The sequence below is a fragment of the Tauraco erythrolophus genome, chromosome 7 (genome assembly GCF_009769465.1).
Source record: "Tauraco erythrolophus isolate bTauEry1 chromosome 7, bTauEry1.pri, whole genome shotgun sequence".
Lineage (NCBI taxonomy): Eukaryota > Metazoa > Chordata > Aves > Musophagiformes > Musophagidae > Tauraco > Tauraco erythrolophus.
Genome location: NC_141471.1, coordinates 1,649,408 through 1,662,070, shown reverse-complemented (window position 1 = coordinate 1,662,070; position 12,663 = coordinate 1,649,408). Strand labels below are relative to the sequence as shown.

The 12,663-nt window shown below is 48.4% G+C and overlaps 1 protein-coding gene across 1 annotated transcript in view; it reads right to left on the bottom strand.

Annotated features, from left to right (window-relative positions):
* The window catches only part of ALS2CL (ALS2 C-terminal like), a 51,595-nt gene extending 42,450 nt beyond the window's left edge, over positions 1-9,145 (bottom strand). Inside the window, exon 1 of the mRNA XM_086614693.1 lies at positions 9,093-9,145. Coding sequence (XP_086470819.1) covers positions 9,093-9,119 — 27 coding nt within the window. The 5' untranslated portion in view covers positions 9,120-9,145. The remainder of the gene's footprint in view (positions 1-9,092) is intronic.
* Positions 9,146-12,663: the final 3,518 nt, after the last annotated feature.

The following is a 12,663-nucleotide window of genomic DNA, read 5'->3' as shown; positions in this document are numbered from 1 at the left end:
CATGTTACGACTCAGCAGCTCACCCCCTGTATGATTTCAAGGACTTTTACAAACTATCAGAACTTACTGTGGCCTGAGGGATCAGGACAAGTGGGTTTCTATAGCGAGGATGCTCAGGGTGTAACAGGAGGCAAGAGGTGACTCCATCACCTTTTGTTCAGAGAGGTTATTCTATTGTGTTGACTTCCTTCCTATTTTCCTGGACTCCTGGAGTTTTTTCAGAGCAGGATGTTCCCATAACTCACCGTCTGCCTCAACACAATGGTTTACACCACAGGGGCAGGCAGAGCAGCAACCCTCAGAGCAGCAATCATTGTACACAGCGGGGAACAATACCAGGGAAGGATGCAGCCGGGGAATGGAAAGGATGAGCGAGCGATGAGCTCACCGCTGGCCTCCTACCTGCTCTGCAAGCTGCCAAGCCAAAGAGCTGGTGATCAGGACTTCTGTGCCTTTACATACCTTTTTCTTCCAATCGAAAATTTGGAATGAAATCAGATTTTCCACATCTTGAAATGCTCACCCACAAGGGACGAGATGACAGACAGGCACCTCAAGTTCTTTCAAAGTCTTTGCATAGGTGCTTGAACCCAGGAGGACTTTCCAGCCTCCAGACCCTATATGGATGGAAAATGCTTCCTGGCAGAGCTTATGATAGTACCTGCTCTCCAGAAAGGGGAGAGGGTGTCAGAGGTCCCAGTGCTGAGTATTTTCCTGTTGAGCGCACAAGTTTGGGAATCTCCAACTCCTCTGTGGCATTGCATGAAAGGCCCAGGGACTCTGCTCCATGCTGGGGGAGATGGACACTGGAGATCCCACCTTGCATCTAAGGTCTTGAGCTCAGCTTTGCGGCTTGTTTCTGTACAGTTTTGATCAAGTGGCTTCTTGTGCATGCTTTGGATTCATGTTTTTTTCCCCGTTATTCTTTTTAACTCGTCTGGTAAAGCTGTGGTGAAACTGGTATGATCCAGAGGGGTGTAACAGTTCGGTTTGGAACTTCTCTTTTACTTTTGCTTGTGTTTCCTCAGCAGAGCTCTATTTCCAGTCACTCAGCTAGTTTTCCTGAAATGCTCAAAATTTGCACAAATGTCATGTTTGGTCTGAGACTTCCAGGCTGCTTCTCAGCCTTAATCCCAATGAGCAGCAGCAGAAACCTCAAGTCCTGACATTTGTTCTTCTGCATTTCAGCTCCAAGACATCCTTCCTGGCTGCGGACAGGGCAAGTCACGATCTGTGCAACCCAGTTCTAAGTACGCTCCTACTCATTTGCTACTTTTCTTATTCTCCCACTTCTCCCCAGCCTTAATCACACTTCCTACTTTGGATGCTGTCGTGGCTGAGGCCAATCCGGCAACTAAACCCCACGCAGCTCTCCCACCCCAGTAAAATGGAGAGGAGAAAAACGTAATAAAAGAGCTGAGGGTCGAGACAGGAACAGAGCAGCACCCACCGACCACGGTCCCGGGCAAAAGAGGCTGTTTTCTTAAAGCAAAACTATTTATTAACAGCTGCCTACAAAGAGAAAAGCAAACAAAAGCAGTTACTTGAGAGGACAACAAGAAAACAAGGCCAGATCTTAAAAAAACACCACTCCCCCCCTTTGCCTTCTCTTCCCGGCTCTACCTCCCCCCCCAGCGGCGCAGGGGGCAGGGAATGGGGGGGTGCAGGTCAGTTCATCCCGTGCTGGTACTGCCGCTTCCCTTAAAGGAGCAGGAGCCCTTACACCATTGTCCCTTGCTCCAGTGCATCCCCTACTCACGGCGAAAGCGTGAATCCTGCCCGCTGGGGGGCAAATCCTTACCCCATCGGATTTGCCCCCAGTGCGGGCTTTACCAGCCCGGGGCTTTAAGGAGCTGTGGCCACTCGCTCCGGCGTGGGGCGGCACATGGACCCGAAACGCGGCTCCGCACGGACTGAGATGCGTAAATGCGCCTCGACCTGTGCCCACGAACCAAAATAGTCTCAGGCTCAGGCATCTCCTTTAACAAAGCACCTCCCCATCGGCGGGGGCATCCCACGGACTCGAGATGCACCGTGCTCAGGCTCTGGCATCTCTTCTCACATCTCACACGTTGTTCCGTTCCATCCTCACTGACCCCTTATCCGTGTGCCCGTTTCTCCCAGATCTCAGCCCTCTCTGGGTGAACTCGGCCCGGTGGGCACCCCGGCAGCGGGGCGCTCCCCGAGTTCCCCACGCGGCTCCGCCGCCGCCATCCTCGACGGGGCGGGCACCGGCCCGGCCGGGAGCGGGGGGAGCCGTGCCCCCCTCCCGTCTCCTCGCCCCTGGGCACAGGCACACACCTTTCCGGTTCCTTTGTCCGACGTAAATAGGGCAATTCGCAGAGGCGCCGATTGGCTCAAGCCCCGAGGGGGATGGGAGTCCGGTGTGATGGGCAGCTTCTGCCACCCGGACCTCCCCTCCCACTTCAAACCATGACAGATGCCTCCAACAGCAGACCAGACAGCCAGGATTTTTATCTTTCTTTGAAAAGCTTCACATCCCTGCACCTTGCATACTGTTCTCAACAGAGACAAGACCTCCAGTTTCCAGACCAGGATATTGCCCACCATCCACTAAGCTGTCCCCGTTGCATGGACAACTCAGCTGATTGTGCAGCAGCTACCAGATTGCCACAGGTCACAGCATGAATTCTCGTTGCTTTGCCTTAAAACATTCGCTGAAAAATAACAATGATTTGCTGCTACTTGAGCAACCATTGAGCCATCCTAGAGCTAGGACCACTCTGACTCCTCTGCGTCCATGATGAGAACCTTCACCACACTGTGGACACCTTTACATCCAGCCTTTAAAACCAGATTAGGCTTAGGTTGGATATGGAGGGTAAGACACAGCATGGTCCACCACCTATATTGTGTAGACTATTAGTGTTTCCTTAAGATAAAGACTGGTAGAGGGCAAGTGTCAATAGTGTCCTGCTGTCCAGGACATTTCTGCAGTAGACAGGACCATCATGAGGACACGGATGTTTCAAGAGCATCCCAGGCTATGAGACATGCTTCTCATCTTGTAAGTGTAGCACTGCAATTGCTTTCCTATCCTGCTTTGATTCAGGGGAAAAAGAGGAAAAAACAAGCCTGAGGATATACTTTGCAAGTGGGTAAGTTTTAGTCCTGATCAACCTGAAGACAAAAAAAAAGTCCTATTTCGGTCTTAGGAGCTTGTTGGTTTCAAAACCTGAAGTTAAAAAAAAAAAAAAAAAAAGTAGAGCCAAGACACTTTCAATTGTAAAAAAGAAATAAATAAAAAAATCAAGGACACATTGACAGATGGAGCTATTCTTTTTGAAAAAAAGGAGTCTACACTGGGAGTTTTGTCAGGACTGAGCTTGTTCTACTAAGAGTTTTTATTAAATAAACGCAGTGAGTTTCTACGGAAGTCTTTAGAAATCATCCCTATCAGCTCTAGGTCTCTCTCCCATTATCTGACCAGATCATTATTAATGAAATTGTTGCTGGCTCTCTGCAGCCACAGATCTTAAACCCAGAGCACGTGATATCATTTCTAGCCAGGAGCTTAGGGGATGCTATTAGCATTCATTTGTCTACAGGCAGCAATATCAGGTGGTTCAGGTTTTATATTTTTGCTCTCCTGCTTGACATCAATCTTTATTTCCTGTGCTTGCATGTTTCACTCTGGGGAGCATGGTTTAAAGGTAGTTTTAACATCATCACAGAATGGTTTGGGTTGGAAGGGACCTCAAAAATCATCCAGTTCCAACCCCCCTGCCATGGGCTGGGACACCCTCCACTACACCAGGTTGCCCAAAGCCTCATCCAACCCGGCCTTGAACACTTCCAGGGATGGGCAGAAACATCTAATCAAGGGATAGGGGAAAGGCAGTTGCAGTGCAGTGTCACCAATGAACACACGGTCTCCAAGAGGTCTGTCCTTAAACGGATGGCACAGCAAACTGACATTCACCCACCTATTACAAGGCACCTATTAACCTGGCAATTAAAAGCATTTACACCTCTAGAAACAGCAAACTAGGTGTGATTGAGAAAATTCTAAGAGAAGGAGCTCACCTTGCTCCTCCTGCTTAGGGTTTTTAGCCATGAGAACACAAACCTCAACAGAATCTCATCCCAATTTGTACCTCATGAGAAAAGTCTCCTTTCATAGAGTAATAGAATGATTTGCATTGGAAGGAGTCATTAAAGATCATCTAGTCCAATTCATTGCCATGGGCAGGGACATCTTTTGCTAGATCAGGTTGCTCAAAGCCCTGTCCAACCTGGCTTTGAACACTTCCAATGATGAGGCATCTGTAACTTCTCTGGACAACCTGTTCCAGTGTCTCACCACCCTCATAATTTCCTCTAAATGCAACTTCCCTGAAACAAGTTGTGCTTTCCATCAAGTTTTTGGGTTTTGTTTTGGTTTGTTTGGTTGGTTTTTAACCAAAGCCTATTTATAGTCCGGGTTCCTCTGTCGAAACTTGGTTTCGGGCAAATTCTTGAGTTCTGGGGCCAGTGATGCTGAGTCAGCTCTATTGGCCAGCACATCTTTCTATCACCAGGGCAACACCACCCTATGCTACAAGAACTGACCATTCTGGAAATAGCTGCTTTATGACTCACTCAGTAACAAGAATGTCCTTGACTATACCAGCTCTGATATGGAGTTGCTGAAGGATGCCCCAGAGCAGCAGCCAACAGCCTGCAGCATCTCATTCCCACAGCATCATTCAGTGAAACCTCAGCTCCCGCTTACCCCTGAGTAGAGGATGTTTGAAGACGTGAGAAAAATCAACTATTTTTTTTTTCCTCTAGCAAAAGATAGTTCCTCCTAGCATAAATCTCAGTATCATATAGCTTTCTTGTCTTTTCAAAAAGTGATTTTAAAAAAATCAGCAGCTTCGTTTACCCCTCAAGACATCCCAAGAGTTTCAAACACACGTCAGTGTGAAATAAAAGAGGACTGAGTAGGGAGATGAAGGAAGCAATGCAAATCTAAGATGGTGCAAGGCCCATAATCCCAGCTAGCATCAGCTTGATGTTCCTGCTGCCTTGCTACAGACATGCCACAGGACCATCTGAGGCATGGTCAAGGAATCACAGAACGGTTTGGGTTGGAAGGGACCTTCAAGATCGTCCAGTTCCAACCCCCCTGCCATGAGCAGGGACACCCTCCACTACACCAGGTTGCTCAAAGCCCCATCCAACCTGGCCTTGAACACTTCCAGGGATGGGACATCCACAACTTCTCTGGGCAATGTCTTACACCACCCTCATTGTAAAAAATTTAGCTGCTTTGACTTCATTGGATCTGTTATGCTTTAGCCAGCTAAGGATCCGACACAGCACCCGCCCCAGACAGGAACAACAAGGTGGAGTACTCAAATTCACTTATCCAGGGACTCTAACGTAGAGGTGGATGCCTGATCCAAGCACGTACTCCTTAACTCGTGTGCCTTGCAAGCCCAGAAGCACGGTATTTGTGCATACCATTGGGAAACTATGCATGGAAACAGGAGCTAAGTGTGCAATTATTCATATCTCATGCAAAAGAAGTTTCATAACCCTCTTGATAATCAAACTTGTCCTGGTTCTTTTCAGTGAGGCAACACAAGCCTTTTCCCTAAAGGGTAAGAGAGGCATGCAAGACAGGAGCGATTAGAAAACAAGAAACACGAAACTGGTATCAACAATGGGTATGGACATGTTTTCTACATCTGAGCAACCATTCAGCAGTAAACCAGTACAGAAATCAAATACTTTTAGAAATTCCCCAGAATTGTGGAGTTCTGCACAGAACTTCTCTCCAGACTTCTCAGGATCCACAGAAGAGTTCAGGTAACATGCACTGCAAACAGTCATGGGCCTGCATCTGCATTGCTGTCCACGAGAGACAGAGATGACAATCAGACAAGATCAGGGACAGACTGCAACACAAGACTGGCCAGGAGTGGGACAGGCAGAGAATAAGCATAAAGAGAGCAGGTGTGGAAAAGTTAGTATCATTTCTCAACACCTTTCCTTACCACACTCATGTCCTTATGCAGGAAAGACCCATACAAATTTAAGGACTGAATTCCTACAACCTCCAGTCTCAGTGTCTGCTAGACAGAGAGGTCAGATGCAAGCTAATTGTCACAGCATTGATCCCACACAGGCATTCAGCTTGAAGAGTCAAGAGTTAATCCCTGGAAGCATGCACAGTCTAGACATTTCAACCTTAATTGAGCAGCCAGATGACCTAAATACCGTTTTCCTAGCTGTTTACATGACCTTTGGCAAGTCCACCCCACCTGTGCTCTCCTCTGTTAGACAATAGCTGGTCCTGGTACTGTCTCTAATTACATGTCCATGCAGTGCTGGGTCTGTGGCAGATCCAGTTTTCAGCACCAACGTTGCCAAATGTCCACAACTGGCAAGAACTCAGTACAACTTCTTTAACTGGTAGAAGTGCAAGGTCATCCAAAAAGTATTGGCAAGACCCTGGACAGATAGTAGCTGTTGGCCAATGGCCTTCACCAGGAAGCACCTAGTCCTCTTCAGGTTAAGGGAGAGCTTCAAAGGGGCAAAACCAAACAGGAGCACACTGGCCATCAGCATAAGGGACAAAACATTGGTCCTGATCCAAGGACCAAAAAGTACCCAGGAGTAACATGTCTCCTTGTGCCTGTTTGTCAAGCTGTACCAGTTCCTTAGCCCGTTGGACAAACTCCAGCTACAATGAGGTGGTGCTGAAACTGTGCATCGTGAGCTGCACCAACTGATCCCATCGTCCCCCTGCCCCACACAGCACAGAAGATTAGGCTGCCAAGGTGGGAGAACTAGATGGTCATGGTGAGGATTGTCATCATTTAAAGATGTACCCCCTTCCATGTGACCTGTGGTACTTGCCTCTACCATGAGGGCAGAGGAGACGGTCAGGATGCCCTTCCATCTGACTATAGTGCCCTCCAAAGGTCAGGGTGCTCCATTGCTCTCGGACCTTTGAAAAGCCCAGATGGTTTAATGGCACCCTGGGAAGATGCCGGGCACCTCTGCAATCACACCTAGCCCCACATCATATCCAAAGACACAAGCTCACCTGAGACACCACACTACATGGCATTACACAACTGATGTGCTTTCTGCCCAGTAAAGCAATTCTAATTCTTACTCCACAGAACAAACCAGATGGAAGTACCAGTGCTTGGAGCATCTACCCGCCACAGTGACAGCTGGCCAGTCCAAGAGAGGCACAGAGACTCTATTTGAGGATTATTTTTCTGTAACAACACACACAGAAACAAGGAAGCCTTTTTTAAATAAACCCATGATGCCCACTTAGTTGCAAGAATGAAACATGACTCATGATTCCAAACTATTTATTGCTCTGTGGCAGGGTGTCTAACTAAAGTCTTTCCTAAAGAAGAAAACAAACACTAGACTCTGGCAGTCAGTCCTAATTCCATAGGAGCTATACATGGAGATAGCCAGAAAACAGGAAAACAGACAAAAAAAACACCCCACTTTCCTATGTCAGCACCAAGCTGTCATCTTTCAGCTCAGAACAGCCTCTTCCTCTCTGCAATGTTATCTGAAGCCATGAGCCTTTCCGTAGTTAGTTGGACGGAAAAGTTTCCAGAAAACTGTGTAATAACAAAAAATAATAATAATAAAAAAGTATTATATTGCTCTTTCATTGGAGCAGAATGACTACAACCCTTCTGGCTCTGAAAATGATGAAGATTTGCCTGAGTTGGAGCAGAGAAGCGAGTGAGATAAGCAATTACTTAATTGCACCAGTCTTTTGGGCTGCAGAACAGCCCAGCTGGGGAACAGCGCAGAGGTCTACAGTGCTTGACCGCAGAAGGACAGGGGCTTTACCAGGGCTCTTCCAAATGCTCTGAGCAGGGTGGCACGACCCCAGCTGCAACACTGGGGCCTTCTTCCCACTCCTTGGCAAGCTACGTCAGATGCTTCTAGTCGGTGGATCAGAGGACTCCGGTAGCCAGAGGCATCTGGCACGTGGAGACATGAAAGAGGAGCAAGGGTGCAGAGCTACAGATAGGGGAGACACTCACTGAAGGAGGCTGGAGAGCAGAAATCAACCAGATTTTCTTTCTTAATGCATGAGACATTTCTTGTGGCCAAGACCAGTCTCCTCCCCATCACCTAGATGGGTTTTATGTGTAATTCCTGAGAAAGCCACCATTTGATTTTCTGGGAGGTCTGGGAAAGGCTCTTCTCAAACAGAAGCAGCATAGAAGTTGATGAAGTCCAGCCAGCACATGAGCAACTCTAAAGAGCAGAGTAAGTCTTGACCCAGTCTTCCCCCATTCCTATCCCTCCCAGTTCCCAAATCCCCCTTTGAGAGGGCAGCATAGACCAGACAGCCCATCAGCAACACACCTTTACTGTCAAGAACAATGACGAGTCACTGCAGCACCGTCCCTGGCGACAGGGCAAACCAGGAGGAGGTCACCTTCCTTCTGCAGCCACATGAGATCAGTGGTCTTCTCCTTACCTTTGAGTGGCCTTCCCACTGCACCGCATTGACCAGGTCCAATCTGTCCCTTCAGAAGCTAAATGGGGACATTAAGGCCCAGTCCCACTGGGCTGGAAGCCACCTGCCACCACAAGGAACATGGGCTACACAACGAGTCCAACCACCCAGAGACACGGTGCGGGAGAAACCAAAGCACCTTGTCCCACCGCGTTGCGGTGAATCACACCATTACGGCCCGCGGCACACGCCCCATCAGCGCTGGGAGGGATTTTGTGAATATCTGCCTCGGTGCAGCTGGGAAACGAGCAGCATTCCTGTTTTACGGAGGCAGAGGTGGCAGGATCTTGCTGAATTCACAGCCTCCCCAAACTGTCTTGTGTCTTAAACACGGATACATCCTTTCCTAACCCTCCGAAATACCGAAGCGATAAACTCTGGAGAGAGACACTGTCACGCACCGAACATCATCCCGCTTCCCTAAGCTGTCACCCTCTGACCTTGGTCGCGGCACAGAGCCAAATCTTTCGCAGTGAGGACCACAATCTCCCACGAGACCACTTCAACAGCAGTTTAGTAGCATCTCCCAGCAACCGAACACGCCACCTGACCAAAAAAAAGTCCATCTTACCACGGGTTGAGCAGTCAGCCAGGACATCCAGCCATGGGAATGGGAGTGGGAAAAGGAGCTGGTGATGGAAGCTGCCTGCTCTAACTTTTCAGCTGCTTTATTTACTCACTTTAAGGGGAGGGAAAGAAAAAAAAAAAGGGGGGGGGGAGGGAGGAAGCAAAACAATCAAGGAAGTAATGTTCCTCTCCCAAGGTGCACCGCAAAACATTCTTGGTCGACATGGAAACCTCTGGCAGGTTGCCACCGCTTGGCCAGCCTCCACATGAAATTTCAGCGAGCAACTCAACACTCGAACGGCTTTTGGAGGATTTAAAGGGCAACGGCAGCCGCGGAAGGGCGATGCGGTTGCCGCTCCCCGTAGGCGGGCGGCAGGGGTGTTCCCGAGTTTGCCGTCGGCTCCGCGGGAAAGCTTGCCGTGCTCCTGCACGGTGCACGGGGCGGGCAAGTCGTGACGGAGCCAGCAGAAGACAAACGCAGCCTCTGCACTTCTCCTACAAAGGAGGTTTCCTAACCACAGTCTTCAGGGACTGAGGGCGACCTTCAAATACCTAAAGGGGAACTGGGAAGATGAAGGGAAAAATGTTTCGTGATGTTCTGGGGATTAGATTGCAGCTGAAGGTATTTAAGAAGATCCATTCCTCCTTTCTGGCTTTTCTCATCTCTTGGCTTCCAGCTTCTCTTCCCTGCCCTGGGGTTGTCTCCTCTTTGCTCATGGTTGGGTTGAAGAGCGATAGGGAACTAGGAGCCTGGTCTTCTTGGAAATCTCTCAACACCCAGGAGAGCAGGGAAGCACATGGCTTGGGACCTCTCTGCTCTGGAGGAAGAGCGAGGAGAGCAGAGAAAGCCTGGAAGTGATTGCTGGAGGGCCATGGGGATTCTGGGAGTGGTTGAACAGAGATGATCTCACAATCGAGTAGGAATGGAAACCCTCCATCTTCCCCCAAATCATAGAATCATAGAATGATAGAATCATAGAATGGTTAGGATTGGAAGGGACTTGAAAGATCATCCAGTTCCAACCCCCCTGCCATGGCCAGGGACACCCTCGGCTACACCAGGTTGGTCAAAGCCTCATACAACCTGGCCTTGAACACTTCCAGAGATGGGACATTCACAACTTCTCTGGGCAACCAAATCCCTTATTCCCACTCATCCAGGAACATGCATTCTGCATGGCAAAGGGTTATTTCTCTCTAAGCACTGTAACAACTCTGTAACGCTGCACAGTGCCCATCACCACAGCTTCAAGGCGCTTCAAAGTATGTGGAGGAAAGGAATCAACGTGCACCCAGTAGAATGAGCCACATAGAATGATAGAATGGTTAGGGCTGGAAGGGACCTTCAAAGGTCATCTAGTCCAACCTCCCTGCAAGGAACAGGGATATCTCCAACTAGATCAGGTTGCTCAGGGCCTCGTCCAACCTGGCCTTGAACGTCTCCAGGGATGGAGCATCCACCACCTCTCTGGGCAACCTGTTCCAGTGTTCCTGTGAACAGTGTTCCTGTTCCTGTTCCATAACAGAGCTGTGAGACATGCACAAAAGTTACCCACTGGGCCAGTCTCTGGTTTCCATCACGCGTGCCTGCAAACAGTTTTACAATGTGTGAGCAACCACAGGCACGTGCAGGACACACAACTTCTCTCTTCAGGAGCTGTCTCACAAAAGACGTTTGCATTACAAATCCCTGTTAAGAAATCCCAGCTGCTCAGCAGATATTGAGATCAATAAAGCAAGGAGACTCCCTTCCCTGCTCTCTTCTTACGTGCTCGGTGCATTTCCAGGAAGATTACACCTTGAGTCCCCTGCTGATCTTCATCCATTTAAACTGAAAGAGGGGAGATTTAGATTGGATATAAGGAAGAAATTTTTCACTCTGAGGGTGGTGAGGCACTGGAACAGGTTGCCCAGAGAAGTTGTGGATGCCCCATCCCTGGAAGTGTTCCAGGCCAGGTTGGATGAGGCTTTGGGCAACCTGGTGTAGTGGAGGGTGTCCCTGCCCATGGCAAGGGGGTTGGAACTGGGTGATCTTTGAGGTCCCTTCCAACTCTAACCATTCTATGATTCTATTTGCCCTTCATCTCATCTACAGGCAGATAGCAAGGAAGCCCCAAGGTGGGGGAGAAGATGAAACAGGCAAGAGCCACATCCCCTTTCAGTGGTTTGACCCCCCGGGGGCTCTCGCTGCCCGTGCTGAGTGAACTCTATTCAGGACCACAACGACATTCTCCCAAATGGAATGGTCATGATTCTGCGTAGCAACAAGGTCAGTGATTGGCGAGGTGGTGTGTTTAGCAAGAGCCACATTTCATTTATTTCTCAAGGGGGTGCAAAAGGCACAAGCTATAAATACAGAGCTGACAAGTTAACTGTGGTTTCACAGAGACTGGTGGGCATCCATGAATTGGTGAGTACATGGCAGCATGTGCCGTGTGGGCTATGAGTAACCTCATCCTGTGAGGGGTCATTGCTGGCTGGGCTGTACATGGGAAAAGACAACTATTTCTCCTCTCTCTGCAAAGACAAATTCCTCATTGTTGCTAAATTCAGAAGTTTTACAATACTTTTTTTTCCTCCCTACAAAATATCCAGCTTGGAGGGTCAGGTCATCAAATTAGAAGTAGATACGTAGAAGAATTTGTTCATCCTCCTTGTCATGAAAGAAAATAAGTAAAAAAGAAATTAAAAAAATTTAAAAAAACTTTGAAATCTCAAAGGAAGATCCTGCTCTGAGCCACTCCAGCTATTTTCAAGATGTGCTCAGGAAAAAAAGCTAAAAATGAAGTTACAAAGTAATGAAAGGTCTGGAGTCTGCAGAAATTCACTTTTTTTTTTTTTCCTCCCTGAAAACTAGAGGAAACACTCTGCTTCAGTGATCCATATATAGCATCAGAAATCTGGAGATTGGGGAAAAAAAAAGTAATCTAGTTTGTTTATGTTATTTTTGCATAGCTCTTGGCACAAACGTTTTCCAGCAGTTGTTTGATGCCACGGCTGGCCTCATTCATAGAATGGTTAGGGTTTGAAGGGACCTCAAAGATCATCTAGTTCCAATCTCCCTGTGATGGGCAGGGACACCCTTCACTAGATCAGGTTGCTCAAAGCGTCATCCAACCTGGCCTTGAACACTTCCAGGGATGGGGCAGCCACAGCTTCTCTGGGCAACCTGGTCCAGCACCTCACCACCCTCAGCGTAAAAAATTTCTGCCTTAGATCTAACCAAAATCTCCCCTCTTTCAGTTTAGAGGAGATAGCTCCCCATCAGCTGCAGGAAAGTCACAGTCTAGCTTGCTCAGTGCATTAAAAACCAAAACACTACAACTCCACTCTTCTCAAGAATATACAAATAAAAGGATGGAAGCAGCGTTGAACTCCAGCCCATGGGAAAAGCACTAATAAGAAACCTGGCTCTGGAAATAGCAACCCAGAGGCTTAGGGAGCTGTCGTGGTTTAGGCCAATCCGGCAACTAAACCCCACACAGCTGCTCTCTCACTCCTTCTCCAGTAAAGTGGAGAGCAGAAAAATATAATAAAAGGACTGAGGGTGAGACAAGAACAGAGGGAGCACCCAC